Source organism: Lithobates pipiens, unplaced genomic scaffold (assembly GCF_037356315.1).
Source record: "Lithobates pipiens isolate NorthernLeopardFrog02 unplaced genomic scaffold, aLitPip1_a1.2 Scaffold_1, whole genome shotgun sequence".
Taxonomy (NCBI): Eukaryota; Metazoa; Chordata; class Amphibia; order Anura; family Ranidae; genus Lithobates; species Lithobates pipiens.
In genome coordinates this window covers 81,182,615-81,210,262 of record NW_027507685.1, presented here as the reverse complement: position 1 = coordinate 81,210,262, position 27,648 = coordinate 81,182,615, and the positions used below count along the sequence as shown (strand labels likewise).

General features: G+C 47.8%; 1 protein-coding gene across 1 annotated transcript; it reads right to left on the bottom strand.

Annotated features, from left to right (window-relative positions):
- LOC143940184 (fucolectin-like) lies at positions 1-26,899 on the bottom strand. Its single transcript, XM_077461355.1, has 7 exons — positions 26,818-26,899; positions 9,560-9,592; positions 4,422-4,707; positions 3,904-4,052; positions 2,188-2,264; positions 2,037-2,103; positions 1-103 (listed from the first exon to the last, which is right to left on the bottom strand). Exons 1-7 carry the CDS (start codon positions 26,861-26,863, stop codon positions 72-74), a joined length of 690 nt encoding a protein of 229 aa, XP_077317481.1. The 5' UTR covers positions 26,864-26,899; the 3' UTR covers positions 1-71.
- Between the last annotated feature and the right edge of the window lie 749 nt (positions 26,900-27,648).

Sequence of the window (27,648 nt, the reverse complement as noted above, 5' to 3'; positions counted from 1 at the left end):
TATATTTTGTTGAGTGTGTTTTGGTTATCTTTATTGGCAAAGAATTTACTCAGCCCAGCAGGACTTTCAGGTTATGTCTTCATCTGTATACAAGTCTGGTTATCTGTAGGGTAAAAAGATTGACTTGTTATTGCAAAGTATATCGCTACATAAACTCATCATTTAGCCAAATTATGTATTTATTAAATGTATCTTATAATTCACTATAGTACCTGTCTTGATGTCTTCTAACCCCCCCCCCCCCCCCCCCTACACAGCAGTACTCAGGCTGGGAGAGATGGGTGGGGAAGGGCAGCAATGGGAGCCAATCGTGGCCTAGCACGTAGAGTCCAGAAGCAACCTCATGTGAGATATCGCTGCTTCTTTATTATCCCATCATGTGGTGTCCTGGACAGGGATGTATAACTATAGTGCCCCTATGATCTGCCTCTATCTGGCAGGCATGATAACAAAAGCTTGTCACTGCCCTCCTCTATATTGCAGTATGTGGCATTGGAAGGTTAAAACGGGTAACAACAAAGTCTGGGGATTGCCCAGGAAAAAAACAAAAACAAAGCCTACTTGCCACCAGCTCGCAGACAACCAAAGTGACCTGTCTAACCAGGTCAAACAGGGGGTTTAGTCCACACGCATTTGCAAATGCATGCGAGAGCCACGTCCCGGCACCCTGGTATCTGTGGTCCTAACACTAAAATATGAGTATCCCCACAGTGGAGGCACATGCATTCTGATGGATAAATGAGAGCAGGTAGACTGAAGGGAGAGCCCACCCCTCCTTAAAAGGTACAGGAGCACACCAAACACCCAGTGATAGCACAATGGCTGCAAAGGTGTTGGTGCATTGCTGGACCAACACACACACACGTGATAACAAAAGCTTACCACCGCCCTAATCTATAGCTGGCTATTGCAGTATGTGGCATTGGAAGGCTAAAACAGGTAACAACAAAGTCTGGAGAATGCCCAGGGAAAAACAAAAAAAAACAAAGCCTACTTACCACCAGCTCGCAGACAACCAAATTGACCTGTCTAACATTATGTGTTAAAAACAGGGTTTTAATCCGCAATTGATTTCAGGGAGAAGGAACAGACGGATTGCTGTCTGTGTACAGAGTTGTGTGTGTTTGTAAACACAAAATGCTGTGCTATGATTGGCTGCAGTCAATTAGCAGGTATAGAGACAATTATTGGCTGAAACCTACTGTCAAACTCCTGCTGTGTCCAATCACAGCCCAGATCAGCAGGGAGCGCACACATGCATATTCGGAAACAGGTATGTTGCCAAGCCTGTATCTACCACACCCACCTGCAGTAAATGTACCATGGGTGGATGGCAAGTGGTTAACAGAGCTTAGGTTAATGTTTCACTTAATTAGTAACTTAAAGCAAGGAGCTCTGCTGTGTTACCACCTTAGATAACCCATAGTGCTCTAGTAATCTTTTGCCGAGTATGAACATATTTATTCGTAAAACAAAAATTGCATGTAGATAATAAAAAAACAAGAATTTAAAGGTGTTAACTTCAAAGAAAATGAACATTGCATCGATCATTATCATTTCTTTTAAAGGGATCTTTTCACAAAGCAAACAACTCTGTGATTAATGATGAACTTCTGGGTTGACTGCTTCTTTAGTTTAGGGTTTTCAAGTAACGGAATATTTATTCCTTGCAGCTTCGCAGCTGCCTTCCCAGTGCGCATGCGCAAGTCGGTCTGGGCTTTGTGAACGGTCCAAGAAGGGTGTGGGCAAAGGGGAGGGGGAACTTTGGCGATTCGAGCATAAGTGGGAGCGGGTAACTATTAAAACTAGATACTCGCTGTGGGTGTGTGGTGGGAGTTGCATAAAGCAGAGCTTTCCTTGTGGGGTGAAGGTTTGCTTTAAGTCTCCATCAAAGCAATTGTTCCTTGCCTCGTGTGTTCAATAAGCCTCAGCCGAGGGAAGACAGGACATAAATGTCATGCTCTACCAGAATCCACAATAACTGGTTCAGTGAAAAGCTGACTGATTCTCTTTTTAGGCTTGATCCAAACACTCACCTCTCTGCAGAACATTGTCAATCCCCAAGCTTAATGTTCTGATTTTGCTTGCAAGTTGCTGTTTGAACTGAAATGAGATGGAGATGTAATTATCTGTGTGGCATCCATTTGGAAGTGATTGGTCCTCATTGTGTGGGATGAGCTGACTCACCTTTGTTATCACAACCTCTGCTGAAAGGTTTGATCCAGCATTAGACACGCTCTTGATCTTGAGTCCGAGCTGACGATCTGTTTAAAAAAAAAAAATTAATATTTAGGTTTACAGACCATAGACCCGCACAAAGAGAACATTACAAATTCCAATGTGGTTATTCACAACATGTATCCCCTTTGTCTAAGGGTGGCTATACACACTGAAATCTGCTTCTATGATCCCTGTACAATTGTAAATTTGCCAAAACTTTGTTACATGAGGAAAAACCTATTTAATTATTTTTATTCAATTCCACAGGCTTTTATTTTACATAGTTGTTGGTATATCTATAGCGGTGGTCTCCAAAATGTGGTCCGGGGGTCCTTTGGTTTGCCTTTATCTGGCCCTTGGGGCACTATTCCACCAACTGACAAGAATGATGAGGCACCATTCCCTCTACTTACACCAGCAATGGGGCACTGTTTCTCCCATTAAAACCAATTAAGAGGAGCTGATGCCGGGACATTTTCTACACCCACTAGCCACAGTCCAGACAAAAAGGTTTTACTGCTCCAGCCTCTGACACACCACAAACCTATATCCCTGATCAGACACTCAGGTGCTGACTGCGCAGTGTAGAAAATAAAAAGAAGTTCCTGGATGGCTGCACGTCAGAGAAATTGCATCTTTATTGGTCGATAAAATCCAAATGCAGTCACATATCAAATATGGAAAAACAGGATAAAAAACTAACGCATTTCATGCATTATTCTTTCTGGCGCTTAATCAAGCCACAGTCTAGACCCCTAAAGTCTGAAAGAACAGTAAATTGGCCCTTTGCTTTAGGCCCCTGATTTATAGTGTATGTATCAAGTTAAGCATAGTGAGAAGAGACTATATCTTAATTTAAATAAATACTGATCAGCGTTAACATTGTGACCAGCGACAGGTAAAGTAAACAACATCGATTATCTTGTAGCAGTGGCACCTGAAAGTGGGTGGGATATATTGGGCAGCAAGTGAACATGTTGCCCCTGAAGTTGATGTGTTAAAAACAAAAATCGTAAGGATTTGAGTGACTTTGAGAAGGGCCAAATTGTAATGGCTAGACAACTGGGTTAGAGTAACACCAAAATTGAAGCTCTTATGGGATGTTTGCAGTTGTCAGGGCCTAAGTGATACAAGAAGGGAAAACTGGCAAATCAGCGACAGTGTCATGGACAACTAAAGCTCATTGATGCATGTGGGAAGTGAAGGCTGGCCTGTGTAAATAGAAGAGCTACTGTAGCCTGAATTGCTGAAAAAGTTAATTCTGGTTTTGATAGAAAGGTGACTGTGCATCACACTTTGTTGTGTATGGGGCTGTGTAGCTGCAGACCAGTTAGGGTGTGCAGGCTGACCCGTGTCCACAGCCAAAAGCACCTACAATGGGCAGCGTCAGAACTGGACCATGGAGCAATGGAAGAAGGTGGCTTGGTTTGATGTCACCTCGCAACTTACAGGACTTAAAGGATCTGCTACTGTCGGCTTAGTTCCAGATACCACAGCATACCTTCAGAGATCTAGTGGCGTCCATGCCTTAACAGGTTGTGGTGGGTATAATTTTATGAATGATTACAGTGTGTATGTGTACACACACACACACACACACACACACACACACACACACACGTTCTAAAAGACATAAGCATAGACCTATGGAACATCACTCAATTTATCTGTATGTAGTAATACCTGGTATGTTCAGAACCGCAACCTGAACCTCGCACAGTGTTAGCATGGCAATAAGGTTTGGCATGACCACTGTGATGTAACGTCCGTAGATTCCCCCACATGGAAATGACCTAGTCTCTCCCGAGGACATTGAAGGTATGACAGCACAGCTGTAAGGCAAGAAACAAGGGCTGATTGCTGCAAGCTAAAAGAACTATAGTAGAAGTGGTGTGGTCAGTGGAATGCTTGTTATATCGTGCCCCCGCAATCTGGTTGCAATCATCCCCAGAGAGGACTTCATACAGTATAAATGTCTAATAAGAGTTTTTGTTGCCCATTGGTTTCAAATTCTCCCATACTGCACTGAAAGTACAAAAACGGAGGCTGTGATTGGTTGATTGTGATATTTTTCTTTTGTTAATAAACAAGCTTATTTATTATTTTCATATTGTGTAGTATCAGTAGCATTTATTTATAGTGGTCTCAAACTTTAAAGTATATCCAACACAAACTAGGCACAATCTCTGTGCCTTACTTACATTGGGTTATATAGTCCATAGCCTTGTATGTCTTTGCCAACATGGATCTCGGCCCCCAGCAGCAGGCTTTGCTGCCCGCTTATCTGGTTGGTTATCGTAACGTTGTCAATGAGGTAGCAACGTCTCAAGTCCACTGTCCACCATGGCTGGAACTCATAGGTAGTCTGGCTGCAGGACCCATACACGAGGTTGGGATTGGTATTATTATCTATTGCCAGGTAAGCTTCCCCCCAGCCTTGATTGGAGCTGGACTGAAAGGCAAGACCCCGGAGAGCCACATTTGCAACTGGAAAAAGAGCGTCAATATGTATTCAGTCATTGCTGTATTTTTATTCAAATTAATTCATACATACAGTATGTAAATAAACAATTGTGCATTCTGTTGTGCTTATGCAACGTGATATCATTACATTTTTTTTCTCTAAAAATATGAATCTTTGTTATGTAGTGTTCAGCATCCCCTGGAGCTGACTAAGTGCTTGTAGGCTTAAAGTGAATCTGTGCACCAAGTAGATTGTAATGATTCTTAAAGTGTTTGTAAACCTCAGACATGAAATATGAACAAAGCATGTTGCTCTATATCAGGGGTCTTCAAACTATGGCCCTCCAGTTATTCAGGAACTACAATTCCCATCATTGCCTAGTCAGGTCTGTGAATGTCAGAGTTTTACAATGCCTCATGGGACATGTACTTCCGCAACAGCTGGAGGGCCTTAGTTTGAAAATCTCTACTCTATAGTGTGTTCTTGTCTCAATCCAGAGCTGTAAGTGTAAGTGTAATTTCTGTCCGCTGCTTTGTTACTCTGCTATAAGCATAAGTCACTTCTCACTAGGTTTGCTGACACCAAGAGAAAAATGGTGACAGGGGAGGGCACAACTTGTGGATGACAGCCTCAGCTTTGCCCCTGTACTGTGTAAAGGGGGTGTCCCTTCCCTCCAATCAACTCTCAGAGCTCTCCTCACTGATGTAACTTCAGCTCTTTGAAAGCATGTAGGATTGTAGGAGAAAGAAGGCTGTAGACAAACATGTACAACTTATGTAGGAGGATTTGTTTCATCTCTGTGTCACCTGAGGCCAGTTAATTCACTGGGTGTATGTAATGCCGTGTACACACGACCGGACTTTTCGGCAGACTAGGTCCCACGGAATCATTCAGTCGGATAGTCCGATCGTGTGTGGGATAGTCCGTTCGTTTTTCTTTTTAAAAATCAGACGGACCTAGGAATGGGCAGCACAGTGGTGTAGTGGTTAGCACTCTCGCCCAGCAGTAAGAAGGGTCGCTGGTTCAAATCCCAACCACGACTCTACCTGCCTGGAGTTTGCATGTTCTCCCTGTGCCTGCGTGGGTTTCCTCCGGGTACTCCGGTTTCCTCCCACACTCCAAAGACATGCAGGTAGGTTAATTGGCTTCTGTCCAAAAATTGGCCCTAGTATATGAATGGGGACCGTGGATTGTGAGCTCCTTGAGGGTAGAGACCGATGTGAGTGTACAATGTACAGGGATAGGGACAATTGTAGACACTCACTCAGGTTGAACTGGATGGACTGGTGTCTTTATTCAACCTAACTAACTATGAAACTATGGAATAGAATGTTTCAAATCTGTCCGACGGACTCAATTCCTATCGGGAAAGCCTATCGTCTGTATGCTGGTCTGACGGACCAAATACGATGCAAGGGCAGCAATTGGCTACTGGCTATTGAACATCCTTTTCTAGTCCCGTCGTATGTCATCACTTTCGAAACGAACAGACTTTGTGTGGGCAAGTACGTTCCTTCAGAAGTCTGTCGTAACTCTGTCGAAAGTCCATTGGGAAGACCGTCTGACCTTTTCTGCCAGAAAGTCTGGTCATGTGTATGCGGCATAAGGGTTTACAACCACTTTAAAACAATGGCATGTGGAAGAGATCCGGTGGCTGCAAAGACGCTAGATTGCTTCCATCTCACAGCCGACAGTTGGCTTGTCAGATTTTGGCCCCTTTCACACTAGTGCACCAACTGGATCTGAAAAATGGACAGGTGGACCTGATCAGAGCCAACAGTCTCCTCTATGGAGCAGCGGGTGTAAATGATTGTGTCAGTTTATACTAGCCTACATCTGATCCTAACAGCTAAAAACAGACGTTCCCCAACCGTCTGGTGGATTGGATTAGATGGTAGTTGGGTGTAAATGGACAGGCCGTCTGCTTACATCCAACTGCCCATAGAGGAGAGCAGGTTGTGACTCTATGCTCTGCATAATTAGACTAGACATCCACTGCTGAGCAAGTGGACTGCAATGAATCCCGCCCCATGTGGAAATGAGCATTACACAGTGTGTTTAAAACACTCCAAAGCCACTGATGTAGTTTCTATATTGTAGTACACTCGTGCGACTTGAAAGTCACGTGATTTTTACAGCGATTTTGACGCGACTTGAAGCAATGCCTGTGTAATCTTGAGGTCTATGGACCTCAAGTCACATCAAAGTCAGACCAAAGTAGTGCAGGGACTACTTTGAAGTCGATGTGACTTGAAGACGCAAAGATATGAATGGTACTCATTGGAAATCATGGGGTATGACTGGTCATGCGACTTTGCAGTTCTAAATCGCACAAGTGTGAAAGGGGCCTTAAAGACATTCTCACTGGGAAGGAAAATGACAATTGGTGGCACTTAGCCATTCCAGGAAATGTCAGCTTTTTAAAAATCAGAGAGGGACAAGGAAGTGTCTTTTCTGACTAATAAATATATTTATTTAGGTATTTTTGTTGGTGTCTGTTAGGCAGGATCTTTACTTTCAAAGTGAACCTGTCCTCAATTTTAAACTTTTGAAAGAACTTGTCAGTACATTTTGTGACCTCGATGGTCCAACTTCCCTCGCTGGCACCAGCATCTTCTACCCAGCTTTTGCTAGCTGCCGGGCAGCAGCTGTCTTTATTGGCTGGTGTGGGATGACATGACTGTAATTCCGCATACACTTGACCGGACTTTCCGGCAGAAAAGGTCCGACGGAATCATTCTGTCAGATATTACGATCGTGTGCGGGCTTCATCAGACTTTTTTTCTTCAAAAATTCAGACGGACCTAGAAATAGAACATGTTTCAAATCTGTCTGACGGAATCAATTTCTATTGGGAATACCTTCATCTGTATGCTGGTCCAACAGACCAAATACGACGCAAGGGTAGCTATTGGCTACTGTCTATTGAACTTCCTTTTCTAGTCCCGTCGTACATCATCAAGTTCAAAACGAACAGACTTTGGTCCGTTCGTGTGTGGGCAAGTCTGTTCGGTCGGAAGTCCATTGTAACTCCATCGAAAGTCCATTGGAACGCCGTCGGACCTTTTCTGCAGGAAAGTCTGGTCGTGTGTATGCGACATTACACATGGTCTGGTATGGGATGACATCACCCTTACACATGGGCTGGTATGGGATGACATCACCCTTACACATGGGCTGGTGTGGGATGACATAATTTTTACACATAGGATGACATCACTCTTAAACATTGGCTGATATGGGATAACATCACCTTTACACATGGGCTGGTGTGGGATGACATTCTTACACATGGGATGGTGTGGGATGACACCACTCTTATGCTGTGTACAAATGGCCGGACTTTTCGACAGCAAAGGTCCGACAGAACAAATCCATCAGACAATTTGATCGTGTGTGGGCTTCATCGGACATTTGCTGTCAAAAAAAAAAAATCAGACGGACTTTAGATTTAGAACATGTTGCAAATCTTTCCGACGGACTCGAGTCCGGTCGAAAAATCAGTTCGTCTGTATGCTAGTCCGATGGACAAAAACCAACGCTAAGGCAGCTATTGGCTACTGGCTATGAACGTCCTTATTCTAGTCCGGTCGTACGTCGTCACGGTCGAATCCGTCAGACTTTGGTGTGATTGTGTGTGGCCAAGTCCGTTCATTCAGAAAGTCAAAAAGTCGAAAGTCCATCGGGAAGACCGTCGGACCTAGTCCGTCAAAATCCGGTCATGGGTACACGGCATTACACATGGGCTGGTGTGGGATGACATCACTCTTACACATGGGCTGGTGGGGAATGACATCCTTCTTACACGTGGGCTGGTGTGGGATGACATCATTCTTACACATGGGCTGGTGTGGGATGACATCATTCTTAGCCCTTGTACACACGATCAGACATTCCGACAACAAAATCTGTCGGATTTTGTCTGAAACTGGTGTTGCATACACACGGTTGGACAAAGTTGTCGGAAAATCCGATTGTTCAGAACGTGATGACGTAATTTCGTTATGACGAGACTACGTTCAGGCTAGTAGCCAATAGCTTTGGTCTCGTAATTTGATCTGAGCATGCGTGGCACTTTGTCCGATCGGAATTCTCTACAAACGATCAGACAAAGTCCGATCGGATCATGTTGTTGGAAAATTTTATAGCCCAGCTCTAAAACTTTGTCAGTCGGATATTCCGACAGAAACAGTCCGATGGAGCCCACATACGGTCGGATTATCCGACAACACGGTCCGATCGGACATTTTCCGTCGGAATGTCCGACCATGTGTACAAGGGCTTACACGTGCGCAAGAATACAGTCATCCCGGCACACAGGAGCCAGAATGTAAAGTGTAGCTCAGTGTAGAAGACTGTGATCAGGCAAGTACAGTATGTTCCTTTTATAGAGATATTGCATGTCCCTTTTGCAAGCCTGCATGCTTGCAGTTTTTGAATGCAGGAGCTCCACTTTAATGGAAAAGCCTTCTAGTTTTAAGACAGTTTATTTATTTAAGATACAAAATACTATATATGCTACCATCACCTTTTTTTTTTTATCAAAGATTATTAAAAAAAATATGTCTTTAGCTGGCCATACAATCTCCTTTATATCTACCGTCAACTATGTAGCGCAAGGGGCCTGCCTGATTTGATTAAAACCAAATGACGATTATCGCTCTGTCCTCGTATTATCTAGTTTTGGTAGATCTAAATGAGATTGTTGTCTATTACAACCAAATCCTTTATTTGCTCGCCTTTGCTTAGTAATGGTGGTTGAAGTATGGTTACTATGACAACATAGAAAGCTCTTTACGTCTGTTTACTTTCTATAGAAGAGATGTGTTTTGAATTTGCATATTCATACAGATAAGCACACACTGCTTTACTTACCTGCAGCCTCCACTCTGGTATCATAGTCTACACCTGTGAATTACAGAATAAAACATCCCATTACTGATATGTGTATTGTATTAATTAATACATACTGCTATTATTATAATTACTCTTTCTATAGTGGCAATCTTCTACAGCGCTTTACACTCTGGGGAAATTACAAACATTAAGGGGAATAGAGAAAAAAAAAAAATTTATACTCACCTCCATGCTGCAGCATTGGTTTGATGTTGCAGCTGTCCCCTGCTGGCTCTAAGGCTGAGAACTGAGCGATCACAAGACTGCAGATTGCTCAGTTCTCGGGCTGCTTGGAGCTGAGCGTGGTAACTGTTAGTCACCATCTCTCTACTCTGCCCCTCCAATGCTCATTGGAGCACTGGGCTGGGGTGGTCCCAGGAGCAGCCTGCTTAGGATTTAAGCCGTGAACTGAGAGGCTGAGCCAGCTGCTGATCAGGCATCTGGGTGGATCTCGGCATTAGTGACAGTATCCTTCCAGAGACTAGGGTGGTTCTTCAATGTCAGCCAACAGCGAGCTTTAGCCCGCTGTTCGCTAGAATCAGTGAACAGCGGGCTAAAGCTCGCTGTTGGCTGACATTGAAGAACCGCTCTAGTCTCTGGAAGGATGCGGTCACCAATGTCGAGATCCACCCAGATGCCTGATCAGCAGCTGACCCAGAATCGGGTCATAGGAGAGCACAGGTAATTGCACTTCTGTAACCTGGAAGAAAAATATAGCCAAAAAAGTAGTTGACCTACTCCTGACCCTTATTTGGCCTGCAGTTGACCTGCATTTGATCTGACTCAAGCCGTTTTTGTATTCCGATGGATTTGCATTGGGAAAGAAGCAGCTTTGACACATACAAAAGCCACCAACACTGGACCTTATGCTAGTTCTAATGCCTGCTATCTTTACGTATTAACCACTTCAGCCCCAGAAGAATTAGCTGCTCAATGACCAGGCCATTTTTTGCGATACGGCACTGCATCGTTTTAACTGGCAATTGTGCTGTCGTGCAACATTGCACCCAAACAAAATTGACATCCCTTTTTCCCCCCACAAATAGAGCTTTATTTTGTTGCCATTTGATCATCTCTAGTGAATAAAATAGGCCTTCGCGCTACTATTTGCAGGTGAAAAAAATGAATAAAAAACGGTAATAATATACCTCATATATGAAATCAGTATGCAAATAAAATAAAATACGTTAAACAAATAATACGATGAATAAGTGCACGTGCAAATATCGCAATAAAGTGCTAAAAACTGCAGCTGGACCTGATAGTGTTACACAAAACTACCAAACAGAAAAAAATAAAAGTAGAAAATGGTCCTGCGCAAATCGACTATAATCATAAATAAAGTGCTACGTGCTTTAAACAAAAATAATATATACTGTTGAATATATAGAAAGCAGGCAAAAAATAAAGTCCATATAATAGATCTCAAAATCTTGTTCAATGGCGCCAGAAGTATTCAAAAAAGTTTTTTTAGAAAAACAGCAGGTAAAAGATACTTCTAAAACACGGGAGACTAAGGGCTCCCAGAACTCTCACCTCCAATTGCAGAAAAGTAGGCACATCAAGCAAAGCAAACAACCTCCATTCTTGTTATTAGCCACCAGGGGGTCCTCAATTATGGCTGACTAGGGAACAATATTCTCCACACTGGGCCACAAGGGGGCCATGTATCCCTGTGCCGACTGTCTTGTAACTGCGGGGGTGGTTTCCACAGGAGTATGCAGCTCAAAAAAATATTAACATGGAGAGAGGGAAAAGGCTCTACTTTTGGCCTTTGCGTCCTCAGTACCAGTAACACAAGACTTGTATGCTTGTATGATTTGATCATCTCTGCAATTTTTATTTTTTGTGCTATAAACAAAAAAAAGCAACAATTTCGAAAAAAAAACACAATAGTTTGGCCTTTTTGCTGTAATAGCCCAATTTTTCTTTTAAAGTACATTTTTTCCTCAGTTTAGGCCGATATCTATTCTTCTACATATTTTTGGTAATAAAAATTGCAAAAAGCGTATATTGATTGGTTTGCGCAAAAGTTATAGCGGCTATAAAATAGGTGAGTTATGGCATTTTTATTATAATTTTTTCTTTTTACTAGTAATGCCAGCAATCTGCGGTTTTTATTGGGACTGCAACATTATGGCAGACACTTTTGACACATTTTTGGGTCGATTGACAATTATATAGTGATCAGTGCTATAAAAATGCACAGATTACTGTATAAATGTCACTGGCAGGGAAGGGGTTAACTGTGTTCATGGGTGTCCGCAGCAGGGGGCAAGGGGGGTCAAGTGCCCCCCCCTGGAATCCCCAAGGTATCTGCCGTAGCAGTGCTGCATTTTTTTTCACTTTTTTTTTTTTCCTTTTTTTGTCCGCTGGCGGCTGCATCCTCCGCCCTCTCCGACTCCTATGGATCAGAGCACTGGCTGGCTCTGTTTACTGCGGCCGCTCTGTAACATGGCCCCGCCCCCTCAAACCGACTCGTGTGATAGTAAAGAGAATCAACGTTCCACCTATCACATGAGCCGGTCTGGAGGGGGGCGGGGCCATGTTACAGAGCGGCCACAGTACACAGAGCCATCCAGCACTATGATCAAGAGAAGGAGATGCTGCAGGTACAGCACGCCCTATGTGCCACAGTGCCTGGATAGGAGGATCGGGGGGGGGGGGTATCCAACTTATATTACTGTCCCCAGTTCACCTTGTGCTCCCTGCCCCCCCAGTGCTCTCCTCCACCACCACACTCTCCTGCCCCCCCCCCAGTGCTCTCCTCCCCACCACACTCTCCTGCCCCCCCCAGTGCTCTCCTCCCCACCACACTCTCCTGCCCCCCCCCCAGTGCTCTCCTCCACCACCACACTCTCCTGCCCCCCCAGTGCTCTCCTCCACCACTACACTCTCCTGCCCCCCCTCCAGTGCTCTCCTCCACCACCACACTCTCCTGCCCCCCCAGTGCTCTCCTCCACCACCACACTCTCCTGCCCCCCCCCCAGTGCTCTCCTCCACCACTACACTCTCCTGCCCCCCCCCCCAGTGCTCTCCACCACCACACTCTCCTGCCCCCCGTGCGCTCCTCCACCACTACACTCTCCTGCCCCCCCCCAGTGCTCTCCACCACCACACTCTCCTGCCCCCCCAGTGCTCTCCTCCACCACCACACTCTCCTGCCTCCCCCCTCTCTCACCCACCACACTCTCCTGCCCCCCTCATAGTTTTCTCCTCCCCTGTTCTTGCTGCCCCCCCAACTCTCCAGCTCTCCCCATCCTTCTCTAGCCACCATCCCAGTGCTCCCCCCCTGTCCCCCCAGTGCTCACCCCCCTGTTCCCCACGCCCAATGCTCTCCACTTCCCCCAGTGCTCCCCCCGCCCCCCCCCCCCCCACAGCACTCTCCCCCCCAGTCCTCCCCCCTCCGTGCTCTCCCCCTGTTCTCCCCCCCCCCCCAGTGCTCTCCACGCCCTCCAGTGCTCTCCCCCTGTTCTTTCTCCCCCCCTCTTTCCACTCCCCCCAGTGCTTCCCCCCCCCCCCAGTGCTCTTCAGCTCTCCCCATCACTCTCCAGCCCCCACCCCAGTGCTCTCCAGCCCCCGCATTCTCCCCACCCCTGTTCTTTCTGCCCCCCCTGGTGCTCTCCAGCCCCCCCCCCCCCCCAGTGCTCTCCACCCCTGTTATTTTTGGCTCCCCCCCAGCACTCTCCACTCCCCATACATTCTGCCCCCACCCATGTGCTCTCCAACCCTACCAGTGCTCTCCAGTACCCAGTGCTTTCCACCCCTGTTCTTTCTTGCCCCCACTGGTGCTCTCCACTCCCCCCTGCTCTTTGTACCCCCCCAGTACTCTCCAGTCCCTGTGCTCTCCACCCCTGTTTTTCTGCTCCCCCAGTGCTCTTCACCGCACCACACTCTCCTGCCCCCCCCCCAGTGCTCTCCTCCACCACCACACTCTCCTGCCCCCCCCCAGTGCTCTCCTCCACCACTACACTCTCCTGCCCCCCCCCCAGTGCTCTCCTCCACCACTACACTCTCTTGCCCCCCCAGTGCTCTCCACCACCACACTCTCCTACCCACCCGTGCTCTCCTCCACCACTACACTCTCCTGCCCCCCCCCAGTGCTCTCCACCACCACACTCTCCTGCCCCCCCAGTGCTCTCCTCCACCACCACACTCTCCTGCCTCCCCCTCTCTCACCCACCACACTCTCCTGCCCCCTCATAGTTTTCTCCTCCCCTGTTCTTGCTGCCCCCCCAACTCTCCAGCTATCCCCATCCTTCTCTAGCCACCATCCCAGTGCTCCCCCCCTGTCCCCCCAGTGCTCACTCCCCTTGTTCCCCACGCCCAATGCTCTCCACTTCCCCCAGTGCTCCCCCCGCCCCCCACAGCACTCTCCGCCCCCCCAGTCCTCTCCCCTCCGTGCTCTCCCCCTGTTCTTCCCCCCAGTGCTCTCCACGCTCCCTCCAGTGCTCTCCCCCTGTTCTTTCTCCCCCCTCTTCTTTCCACTCCCCCCAGTGCTTCCCCCCCAGTGCTCTTCAGCTCTCCCCATCACTCTCCAGCCCCCACCCCAGTGCTCTCCAGCCCCCCCAATTCTCTCCACCCCTGTTCTTTCTGCCCCCCCTGGTGCTCTCCACCCCCCCCCCCCCCAGTGCTCTCCACCCCTGTTATTTTTGGCTCCCCCCAGCACTCTCCACTCCCCATACATTCTGCCCCCACCCATGTGCTCTCCAACCCTACCAGTGCTCTCCAGTCCCCAGTGCTTTCCACCCCTGTTCTTTCTTGCCCCCACTGGTGCTCTCCACTCCCCCCTGCTCTTTGTACCCCCCCAGTACTCTCCAGTCCCTGTGCTCTCCACCCCTGTTTTTCTGCTCCCCCAGTGCTCTTCACCGCACTACACTCTCCTGCCCCCCGTGCTCTCCTCCACCACCACACTCTCCTGCCCCCCCTGCTCTCCAGCTCCCCCCATCCTTCTCTAGCCACCATCCCAGTGCTCTCCCCCGTTCCCCCCCTGTTCCCCCCCAGTGCTCTCCCCCCACAGTGCTCTCCCCCCACAGTGCTCTCCCACTGTTCTCCTCCCCAGTGCTCCCCCCCCCCCCGTGCTCTCCACACCCTCCAGTGCTCTCCCCTCTGTTCTCCCCCCTCCTGTTCTTTCTCCCCCTATGCTCTCCACTCCCCCCCACTGCTCTCCTCCCTGTTCTTTCCCCCCCAGTGCTCTTCAGCTCTCCCCATCACTCTCCAGCCCCCACCCCAGTGCTCTACAGCCCCCCATTCTCCCCACCCCTGTCCTTTCTGCCCCCCTGGTGCTCTCCAGCCCCCCCCCAGTGCTCTCTACCCTCCGTGCTCTCCACCCCTGCATTTTGCCCCCACCCATGTGCTCTCCAACCCTACCAGTGCTCTCCACTCCCCCATAGTGCTCTCCAGTCCCCAGTGCTTTCCACCCCTGTTCTTTCTGGCCCCCACTGGTGCTCTCCACTCCCCCCGGCTCTTTGTACCCCCCCAGTACTCTCCAGCCCCCATGCTCTCCACCCCTGTTTTTCTGCCCTCCCAGTGCTCTTCACCGCCCCACACTCTTAGCCCCCCCAGTGCTCTCAGCCTACCGTGCTCTCTACCCTTGTTCTTATTGGCCCCCCAGCGCTCTCTGCTCCCCACCCCTGTGATCTCCACTCCCCCTCGCTCTTTGCCCCCACCCATGTGTTCTCCAACCCCGCCAGTACGCTCCCCCTTCTCTCCAACTCCCACCCAGTGCTCTCCACTTCCCCAGGACCAGAGGACAGGCTGATTGGGGCCGGAAAATGAGGATGGCTGAAGGTGCAGGTGGCCAGGGACCACTCCATCCCACAGCAGACAGATTCTCTGGAAGGAGCACCGTCCCCATCCAAAACTAGAACAGACCCTGCCTGCTGCTGCCCATCATGGATATCCTGCTGGCATGCAAGGTACCGTACCAAGCATCAACAACACACCTTCCCACAGACAGGGACTGCAGACTGGGACATGGGGCACAGGAGGGGCTGCAATGATGGGCACAGTAAAGCTGCATTTGGTGGGCACAGTGAGGCTGCGTTTGATGGGCACAGTGAGGCTGCATTTGGTGGGCACAGTGAGGCTGAATTTGGTGGGCACAGGAGGGGCTGCAATGATGGGCACAGTTAGGCTGCATTTGGTGGGCACAGTGAGGCTGCATTTGGTGGGCACTGGTGAGGCTGCATTGAGCTCTTGCATCAAGTCTGCAGTCTCTGTCCATCTCCTGTAGCATGTCTGCAGTCTCTGAGGGAGTCAAGAGTGGGAGCGCCGCTGGGATGGGGGTCATGGGAGAAGTCAGACTTGTGTGGACTGTGGACAGGAGACTATAGGATAAAACCAGAGCCACCAAGCTGGAGTCGACTGACTGAGCCCTGCACAGTGCACCTGAGAGGAGGTCAGTGAAAGCACCGCCAGGCCAGACGGGGGGGGGGGGGTGAATACGATAATGTAAGGGGCACTGATATAAAGGGTTTCCTCCTTATATTAGTAACCCACCCCCCTTACCTTCGAGTATTCTTTCTGCAGAAGGTGGTCCCCCCCCACGTTCTGAGTTCCTGGGGTCCCCCTTGATGATTGATCACTTACCACTATTAACTGGTAAAATGTATGGTTTTCCTTTCATGAACAAGAAAACAATGCCGTTATGCTGTTGGGCTGGTATAATAATGCTGTTGGGCTGGTATAATAATGCTGTTGGGCTGGTATAATAATGCTGTTGGGCTGGTATAATAATGCTGTGAGGCTGGTATAATAATGCTGTGAGGCTGGTATAATAATGCTGTGGGGCTGGTATAATAATGCTGTTGGGCTGGTATACTAATGCTGTTGGGCTGGTATAATAAAGCTGTTGGGCTGGTATAATAAAGCTGTTGGGCTGGTATAATAATGCTGTTGGGCTGGTATAATAATGCTGTTGGGCTGGTATAATAATGCTGTTGGGCTGGTATAATAATGCTGTTGGGCTGGTATAATAATGCTGTGAGGCTGGTATAATAATGCTGTGAGGCTGGTATAATAATGCTGTGGGGCTGGTATAATAATGCTGTTGGGCTGGTATACTAATGCTGTTGGGCTGGTATAATAAAGCTGTTGGGCTGGTATAATAATGCTGTTGGGCTGGTATAATAATGCTGTTGGGCTGGTATAATAATGCTGTTGGGCTGGTATAATAATGCTGTTGGGCTGGTATAATAATGCTGTTGGGCTGGTATAATAATGCTGTTGAGCTGGTATAATAATGCTGTTGGGCTGGTATAATAATGCTGTTGGGCTGGTATACTAATGCTGTTGGGCTGGTATACTAATGCTGTTGGGCTGGTATAATAAAGCTGTTGGGCTGGTATAATAATGCTGTTGGGCTGGTATAATAATGCTGTTGGGCTGGTATAATAATGCTGTTGGGCTGGTATAATAATGCTGTTGAGCTGGTATAATAATGCTGTTGGGCTGGTATAATAATGCTGTGAGGCTGGTATAATAATGCTGTGAGGCTGGTATAATAATGCTGTGGGGCTGGTATAATAATGCTGTTGGGCTGGTATAATAATGCTGTTGGGCTGGTATACTAATGCTGTTGGGCTGGTATAATAAAGCTGTTGGGCTGGTATAATAAAGCTGTTGGGCTGGTATAATAATGCTGTTGGGCTGGTATAATAATGCTGTTGGGCTGGTATAATGATGCTGTTGGGCTGGTATAATGATGCTGTTGGGCTGGTATAATGGTGCTGTTGGGCTGGTATAATAATGCTGTTGGGCTGATATAATAATGCTGTTGGGCTGGTATAATAATGCTGTTGGGCTGGTATAATAATGCTGTGAGGCTGGTATAATAATGCTGTTGGGCTGGTATAATAATGCTGTTGGGCTGGTATAATAATGCTGTTGGGCTGGTATAATAATGCTGTGGGGCTGGTATAATAATGCTGTGGGGCTGGTATAATAATGCTTTTGGGCTGGTATAATAATGCTGTTGGGCTGGTATAATAATGCTGTTGGGCTGGTATAATAATGCTGTTGGGCTGGTATAATAATGCTGTTGGGCTGGTATAATAATGCTGTTGGGCTGGTATAATAATGCTGTTGAGCTGGTATAATAATGCTGTTGGGCTGGTATAATAATGCTGTTGGGCTGGTATAATAATGCTGTTGGGCTGGTATAAGGAGATGACAGATCATGGCTCCTAGCTCGTAGGAACTCACAATCTCTCTCTCCTCACAGAACTCACGTTCCCCGTTTTGCCTCTCATGCCCATGATTGGTCTTGGCCAGCGGTTATCGCGACCGCTGGTCACAAGCATTGGCATCCCCACTGTGCAGCGGGCGCGAACCTGCTATCCCACTTAAAGGGACTGACTTATAGCTACGATGGTTCATGGGATTGTGCCAACCTGCCGCAGTATAATGACGGCGGCTGGTCGGCAAGTGGTTAAACCCTCCTGGGTTTTTTAGTTTAACACACTAAGCACAATAAAGTAAACAAATTTTAACTTTTTTATATCTTCATTAATATGCACTTATAGTTTACAACTTTTAAAGCTGCTGGCTCCTGCTGTCTCAGTGCTGCTTCCCTGAACTTACGGTCTTCACAAGAAAGCATTAACATTGCACAACGCAGTCTCCAGCCAGTCTGTTAGCTTGGAGAAGGGAGGAGGAGGTGGTAGAGCTGGGGAGTGCCTTGCTATCCTAGGTTAGTAGGCTGTGTGTTTCTATTGATGCACACAGCGTAGCGAGACATAATACTAGTTCTGATATTGCGATGGCTCCCTAGGATGCTGCAAGAGGAAAGAGCCATCCTGAAACAGGAGATGCAGCACAACAGTCATGGCACCAGCTTACACTGAAACATAGGCAAGGATTAAAAAATAAAAAGGCATATGCTCAGTAATTAAAGTGTTAGTGAACCTAAATATGTAATGCACTGCCAGCCGCTCTATTATAGATAGGCATACCACACTATAAATCTTTTATAAAAAGAGGCATGTAATACCTTTTTAGAGCGATCTTTAGGCCGGTCATGTGACTCGCAGCTCCTTTACATCTCCGGTACATTGATACAGCAGGAGGGACAGAGATCTCCCTCTGACGTTAGCTGGGGAGTTCATGAGCGCTCAGCCCATCTTGCAGTAGCCCTGGACACCGGCTGAGAGTCATGTGACCAGCCTGAAGATCGCTCTAAAACGGTATTTACATGCCTCGTTTTTATAAAAGACTTATACGGTGTGCTATACCTAACTATAATAGAGGGGCTGGCAGTGATCATTTATAAAATGTGATTTCTACTAATAGCAACGGGGGACACAGAACACGAAGCTGACAGGCAGGGGGACAGAGGAGAGCTGCGGATGACGGAGGGGCGTACACTGACCATGGTATTCAGGGCTCAGCAGTCCTAATTATCGTGGTCAGCACAGAGAGGGGAATACAGGAAGTGGCAGGATCAGACAGGTTTATTACAGTTTAGATGGGGACAAGTTAGTCAGCACAAGCACTCTGCTGTTTAATCTGCTTTAAAGGAACAGGATTTGTATTTTTCTTTAAGTTATCAAACACTTTAAATCAGCCGCTGAAAGTGCCTAATATCACTTTAACCAAGCCAGTATTGGTTCCCTGTCCAAACCTGCTCTGGGTTATGTAATAGGCATTGCTCTGCTTAGCATCAGTATCAGAAGACAATAGCAAGGGTATAAAGTGGGGACAAAAGGGAGGAGAGCTAGCTTTAAAACCCGCTGCATTGCTAGTTCTCTGCAATGATGTTGGGCCCGAGCTCTGCCATATCCTTTCCAAGCCTCTCTGACCAACAAGTGGGTGGGGCACAGCTATGACTTCCTGAGTTTAAAAAGTCACTATTTGCATACAGAGCCCAGATTCAGGTGATTCTGGGAGGATAATAAAAAAGGGTATGTAAGTAACAGTTTTTAGATGATGTGTACTTGTTCCCTTGCTACCCTAAGCCGGGTACACAATATTCAACCCAGCGGACTAAGCAAAAAACTGACTACTAAAACCAGCCTGTCAGAAAGATCCTTCTCACCGGCATCCGAGCGGCTTAAGACGCAGAAGATCTTCTGTGCGGTAAGAAGAGCGTTATCGCGGTCGGCGGTGCGCGCGTGCGGCCGTTTGACGCAATTGGCGCCAATAGCGCTATTTAAAGTGGATCCTTGCTTTACTGCTTTGCTGCCCGATCAACAGCGTTCCTGTGTACTCTGGTATCCTGTATCTGAACCTGAATCTGAATCCGTATCCTGATCCGTATTGAATCCGGCTTGTTCCTGACTTCGCTGTTTGCTGCCTGCCCCCGACTTTTGGCTTTGTACCCGACTACTCTTCTGGATTTCGTTTCTGTACCTGATCTGCTCGCCTGTGCCTGACCTGGACCGTTGTACTATACGTTACCTGCCAGTTGCCTGTTTACCGCTGCTGGACTACAGGACACCTCCTAGTCCACCACCGTACCCGGCTGTTGCCTCCTCTGTGCCCTGTTGCCTCTTACCTCTTGCTGCGGACTACAGGACTCTTTCCACTACCCACTATATCCTGTTTGCACCTGCACCCGCTGTTGGACTACAGAACTCCTCCCGTTGTCCGTTGTATCCTGCGATCACTTGCAATCTGCTGTCGGACTACAGGAATCCTCCCGCTGTCTGCTGTACCTTACCATCACCTGCATTCCGCTGCTGGACTACAGGACACCTCCACCATCAACGGTCTGCTGCTTCCTACATCAACCATCCAGTCAGGCACTTGTGCTCCTCTGTGCTCCTGAGCCCCTGTCATCACTACCAGGGCCTCCAGAGTCAGAGGTCTACGAGAGGTCGCTCGCTGCATTCTGGGCTCTGCCTTAAGGTTCGTGACAGTATCGGGCAGCCATGTCTGAGCCCACGCAGGGAGATTCTGCTATGAATGATTTATGCCATCATCTTGCTGGACTTACCCAGGCTGTTAAATCCCTACAAGAGGGCTATTCCCGGTTGGAAGAGCGTGTCCAGGTCTTATCTACCACAGGCCCTACCGTGCCGGGATCTTCTTCTGCACCATCAGTGGTTATGATGCCCCCTGAGCCTAAAGTCCCAACTCCGGAGAGGTTTTCGGGAAATCGCAGCAAGTATAGGGCTTTCCACAATGCCTGTGAACTATTTTTTGCACTCCAACCCAGAACTTTCTCCCTTGAATCCACTAAGGTGGGTTTTGTCATCTCCCTCCTACTGGGTGAGCCCCAGGCATGGGCCCACCGCCTCTTGGAGCAAAAGGACACATGCCTTAACAACCTGAATACTTTCTTCCAAGCAATGGGTTTGCTCTATGAGGATCCACAACAAGCGGCCACTGCGGAAGCAGCGTTATATTCTCTTCAACAAGGCCCTAGAGCGGCAGAGCACTATGCATCCGAATTCCGGCGCTGGAGTTCAGATACTACCTGGAACGGTGCCGCTCTACGTTATCAGTTTCGCATGGGACTCTCTGAACCCTTAAAGGATGAATTAGCCCGGGTCGGTATTCCAGCAACGCTTGAAGCCCTTATTAATCTGTCCATCCAGATTGACAGACGCCTGAGAGAACAGAGAGCAGAACGCACTACCGGTCCTTCCCGACCATTCTGGATGTTACCCCGTGTTCCCAACCCTCCTGCACATTCCGCAGCTGACGCTCCTGAACCCATGCAACTGGGCTTACTTAGACCAACTCTCACTACCGAAGAACGACAACGCCGGCAGCTCAACAATCTGTGTCTTTACTGTGGGGAGTCCGGACACTACGTGAGATCCTGTCCTGACAAACTCCGTAAGCACTCTTCTTTGTCTACTACTGTTTTACCTGCTGTGCTTAGTAATGCCACTCACCTGGCTATTCCCGTTTCTCTTCAGCTTCCAGGAGGGAATACTCAAGTCACCGCGATAATTGATTCAGGAGCGTGCAGTGGGTTCATGGACTTGTCTTTTGCCCGAAAATTCCGAGTTCCCCTACGGCCCAGGGCGAAGGGATTGACTGTACACCTTGCCGACGGATCGGCTATCAAATCCGGGCTGGTGACACAAGAGACGCTTCCTTTGACTGCCACTATTTCCGGTAACCATCAGGAACTACTCTGCCTGGACATTATTGAGTCTCCCCTTTTCCCTATTATACTGGGCATGCCCTGGCTTCGGCACCCGCAAATTGACTGGTCCACCGGGAACATTAACTTTTCTTCTCCCTATTGCCGTCAGCACTGCCTGCAAGAAGCAATTAAGGTCTCGCCCCATTTAATGTGTATGGAGATCGACGTTGAAACTCGCCAGTGTGTTCCAGAGGCCTACCATAGTTTCTTGGACGTGTTCAGCAAGAAGGGGACGGAAACGCTTCCCCCTCATAGACCCTATGATTGTCCGATTGAGATCCTCCCCGGAGCTGAGATCCCTTTTGGGAGGATTTTCCCCTTAACGGAAGTGGAATTGGAGACTCTCAGGACTTACATTGATGACAATCTGAAAAAGGGGTTCATACGCCCTTCTACTTCCCCAGCAGGAGCAGGAATCTTTTTTGTAGAAAAGAAGGACCATTCCCTGCGCCCTTGTGTCGACTATTGGGACTTAAATAAAGTTACAGTCAAAAACCGGTACCCATTGCCTTTGGTGCCCGAATTATTTCAGCGACTCGGATCAGCCGTTATCTTCACAAAACTGGATCTTCGCGGAGCCTATAATTTGGTCCGTATCCGAAGTGGGGGCGAATGGAAGACTGCCTTCCGCACCCGCTTTGGACACTTTGAATATCTCGTAATGCCCTTTGGGCTATGTAACGCTCCTGCGACCTTCCAGCATTTTGTGAATGATATTTTCAGAGACTATCTCGACCTGTTTGTCATAGTATATCTGGACGACATCTTGATCTTCTCCCCCTCTCTGCCCGTTCACAGGGAACACGTTAAAAAGGTTCTTACTCGGCTTCGTCAACACGGCTTGTACGCGAAACCTGAGAAGTGCGAGTTTGAACGTCGCAGCATTCAGTTTCTGGGGCTGATTATTTCAGTGGATGGAATCAAGATGGATCCACAAAAAGTTTCCGCCATCCTGGATTGGCCAGCTCCTACAGATAAGAGAGGAATCCAACGTTTTGTGGGGTTTGCAAATTTTTATCGCAAGTTCATCAAGGGTTTCTCTACTATCATCGCCCCGATCACAAGATTGACCAGACAGGGAATCAAGTTCCAGTGGACTCCGGAGGCTCAGGCTGCGTTCACCTCCCTTAAAGAACAATTTGTGTCAGCATCTGTCTTGAAGCACCCTAATTCTGCGCTACCCTATATCTTAGAGGTGGATGCATCCGAGATTGCAGTGGGGGCAGTTCTCTCTCAGAGACAGGGCCCCAAGGCCTTATTGCATCCGGTGGCGTTCTTCTCGCGCAAATTGTCTGAAGCGGAGAGGAATTATGACGTCGGGGACAGGGAGCTACTCGCTATCAAAGCTGCACTTGAAGAATGGCGCTATCTTCTGGAGGGAGCAGCTCATCCCATTCTGGTATACACTGACCACAAGAACTTAGAATACTTGAAGACTGCTAAGAGGCTGAAGCCGCGTCAGGCCAGATGGGCACTTTTTTTTACAAGATTTTCCTTCCACATTACCTATAGGCCCGGGTCAAAAAACACCAAACCCGACGCACTGTCTCGGATGTTCAGCAAACCCGAAGTCTTTCAACTAACAGATACCATCCTTGCACCCGGAAACTTCCTTATGCTCCAGGAAGATCTATTGTCCCAACTCAAGCAGGCCTCATCATCGGCTTCGCACCCATCAAACACCACCCTACACTCCAGCAATGATTTGCTGTGGCATGAAAATAAGATCTACGTGCCTCAACAACTACGGGTTGCTGTTCTTAAATCTTGCCACGACCACAAACTGGCCGGCCATTTTGGGGTACACAAGACCGCCGAACTCCTCCAACGCACCTTCTGGTGGCCTCAGCTGCTAAGAGATTGCAAGCTTTATGTTGAATCCTGCATCACCTGTACCCAGAACAAGGGTAGCAAGACCAAAGCCTGGGGGTTGCTGAAACCACTCCCTATTCTGGAAAGGCCTTGGAAAATGATTTCCATGGACTTTATTGTTGAATTACCACCGTCAGAAGGCCACACCACTATCTTTGTGGGGGTTGACAGATTCTCCAAGATGGCTCACTTTCTGCCCATGAAGGGTACACCTTCTGCCCCTGAGACCGCAAGGATCTTCATTAAGGAAATAGTAAGGCTCCACGGTATACCTGCAAACATTGTTTCCAATCATGGGGTGCAATTTACATCGAAATTTTGGAGAGCTTTGTGTGAGTCCCTGAAGATTGACCTTTCGTTCTCTTCTGCCTACCGCCCCCAGACCAATGGACAGACCGAACGAACAAACCAGACCCTCGAGCGATATTTGCAATGTTATTCTTCCTTTTCGCAAGACGATTGGGTATCCCTTTTACCACTTGCCGAGTTCGCCTACAACAACTCCATTCATTCTGCAACGAATCAATCTCCCTTTTTTGCGAACTATGGTTTTCACCCTCTGTTCTTATCAAACAATATTCCAGAATGTACGGTTCCGGCGGCTCAAGAAACTTTGAACTTTTTCTGCACCAATAACAAGCTGCTTCAAGAGACGATGGCAAGGACCCAAGAACGCAACAAGGCGGTTTTTGACAAAAAGAGGAGAGGGTAGCTCGATCTAAAACCCGGGGATTTAGTCTGGCTGTCTACCCTGAATTTGAAATTGGCATGCCCATCCAGAAAACTGGGCCCAAGATTTGTGGGTCCCTTCCCAGTAACCAGGAAAATTAATAATGTGGCCTATGAACTAAAACTACCTGAGTCGTTTCGTATCCACCCAGTGTTCCATGTGGCCCTTCTAAAACCCTCAATCCAGGATCCCTTCACCGATCGGAACATTGGTCCCCCTGAACCTGTGCTTATTAATGGTGAGGAAGAATTCAAGGTTGAAGCAATTTTAGATTGCAGAAAGAGATGCAACCAAGTCCAATATCTGGTGAAGTGGAAGGGATATGGGCCAGAAGAGAACTCCTGGGAACCAGAGACTGGTATCCACGCCAAGAGGTTGGTTCTGGCCTTCAAGAGATCTCACCCAGGTAAGATGTCCCAGTTGGGCATCCATAGGCTGCCCATTGGAAGGGGGCAATGTCAGGAAGATCCTTCTCACCGGCATCCGAGCGGCGTAAGACGCAGAAGATCTTCTGTGCAGTAAGAAGAGCGTTATCGCGGTCGGCGGTGCGCGCGTGCGGCCGTTTGACGCAATTGGCGCCAATAGCGCTATTTAAAGTGGATCCTTGCTTTACTGCTTTGCTGCCCGATCAACAGCATTCCTGTGTACTCTGGTATCCTGTATCTGAACCTGAATCTGAATCCGTATCCTGATCCGTATTGAACCCGGCTTGTTCCTGACTTCGCTGTTTGCTGCCTGCCCCCGACTTTTGGCTTTGTACCCGACTACTCTTCTGGATTTCATTTCTGTACCTGATCTGCTCGCCTGTGCCTGACCTGGACCGTTGTACTATCCGTTACCTGCCAGTTGCCTGTTTACCGCTGCTGGACTACGGGACACCTCCCAGTCCACCACCGTACCCGGCTGTTGCCTCCTCTGTGCCCTGTTGCCTCTTACCTCTTGCTGCGGACTACAGGACTCTTTCCACTACCCACTATATCCTGTTTGCACCTGCACCCGCTGTTGGACTACAGAACTCCTCCCGTTGTCCGTTGTATCCTGCGATCACTTGCAATCTGCTGTCGGACTACAGGAATCCTCCCGCTGTCTGCTGTACCTTACCATCACCTGCATTCCGCTGCTGGACTACAGGACACCTCCACCATCAACGGTCTGCTGCTTCCTACATCAACCATCCAGTCAGGCACTTGTGCTCCTCTGTGCTCCCGAGCCCCTGTCATTACCAGGGCCTCCCGAGTCAGAGGTCTACGAGAGGCCGCTCCCTGCATTCCGGGCTCTGCCTTAAGGTACGTGACACAGCCATAGATGTAGCAAATTTCTTGCCTTTCTTTCCAAGAGTTACAGGAAATAAAATTTGCCCAATTTCCCCATGAACAAAGACAGTGTTGACACAGGATTCTCTTCTGCCGAGCCATTGTGTTCCCTTGGCGGAAGGAGGCGGGGTTTGTTGATGTTTGGGTAACAGGGAAAGTCGTTGTCGCTGGAGAAGACAGTCATTATTGCCACTAGTGATAATCACATGTAAAATACGGCAGGATGGTTGTACCCAAGTTGATTGATCAACTTGGGTACATTCAGCCTGCCCATACATTGTTCGAATCTTGGCTGGTTTAGCAGGCTTTGAATCGTCTATGGCTGGCTTAACACAAGTGATGTCAGTATAACATTCTCCCCTGCTGTACTAGTGTGTTCTGACAGGAGGACCCCCTCCGGCCAGGGCACACCGGTCATTGGATGCTGGTTTTCCAGATTTTCGTGCAACCAACTACTGTCAGACAGGAAGCTGTATACTTGGGCACAAAGTTGGCTGGTTTCTACCGAACCAACCGTTTTTGGCCGATTTTCGGCCAATGTATACGTGGTGTTTCGTCACATATGGGGACCCATCACATTTCACTACCCGCTGGACTATGCATGCACGACGCCGCCATATGCTTTCCGCCCCTGAGTCCAGGTTCAAGCCCCACCATCCAAGTGGACATAGGGTTAGATTATAATAATGCTGAGTGAAGCAAGGCCGTGCCCGAAGCGTGGTGAGCGAAGTGAGGCCGTGCCCGAAGCGTGGTGAGCGAAACGAGCCTGCAAAGGGCCCTGTGCTGGAACGCAAATGGCGTCGCCTCGCATGCTCACTCCAGTGGGTCGCAAAATGTGAAGGGTAGCCAAATGTGACATGACACCGGCGCTACCCTCTTCATCTGTTCCTTTTCAAGAACTCCATTATCTCGTGTACAGAGGAACAGCAGGGATATATCTTTCCCACAGTACACAGATCCACAGAGGAACTATAATCTACATCACATGAAGACAGATAATGTTGAATGATCTATTCTACAATATCTCTGTTATTCCAAGCTTTTCTTGCATTGATGCTGATAAAGCCACCAGCCAAGGGTCATATACAGTACATAAAACATCCATTGGCTTGTGGTTATCTCTGCATTTACAAAACAATACATAAATTGTGAGTGCTGGATTGATTTCAACACTCATGTGAAATAATACCTTTATATACAATATATATTTTGGTTTGCTTACCTAGCAACACAAAGCAGGAGAGGATTGATGTGTAAGTCAGCGACATGCTTCCCAGTTGTGGGATATAATGTAGAGCTCTTTTCGCCTGTGTCATCCCAATACTCTAGGCTGATTTGCATTACAAATCAGAGTGAACTTAAAATACACAGAATTTCCTTATACCTTACATCTGAACTCAGGGCATGTAGTTTAAATAAACCGTGTTCCTCAATAGCCACAAAGGATGTGCAATGACTGTGTGAACCAATTACATTTACAAACCTCGATAATACATTGAATGTGAAAGGAAGGTGGCGCTAGTGTTAATTAAATGCGATCATCTAAAAAATAAATAATTAAAAAACAACAAAATAATGCACATATGATTGCGTATGATCAAATACAAACAACTGCTATAATCTCAATAGTATATAAAATAAACCAATGGTATACTTTAATTAAAATTGAAAACAAGTGAGTAATGCTGCGTACACACGACCGGACTTCCCGAAAGAATAAACTCTGGCGGTCTTTCCGACGGAGTTCCGAGGAGTTCCGCTGAAACGGACTTGCCTACACACGATCATACCAAAGTCCGTTCATTTAGAACGTGATGACGTATGACGGGGCTTGAAAAGGAAGTCCAGTAGCCAGTAGCTGCCCTTGCGTTATTTTTGGTCCATCAGAATAGCATACAGATGAATGGTTTTCCCGTTAGGAATTGATTCCGTCAGAAAGATTTAAAACGTTCTATTTCTAGGTCCGTCAGAATTTTTGAAAAAAAAAAATTCAGTTGAAGCCCACACACAATCGGCATATCAGATGAAATGATTGCATCTGACCTTTTCTGCC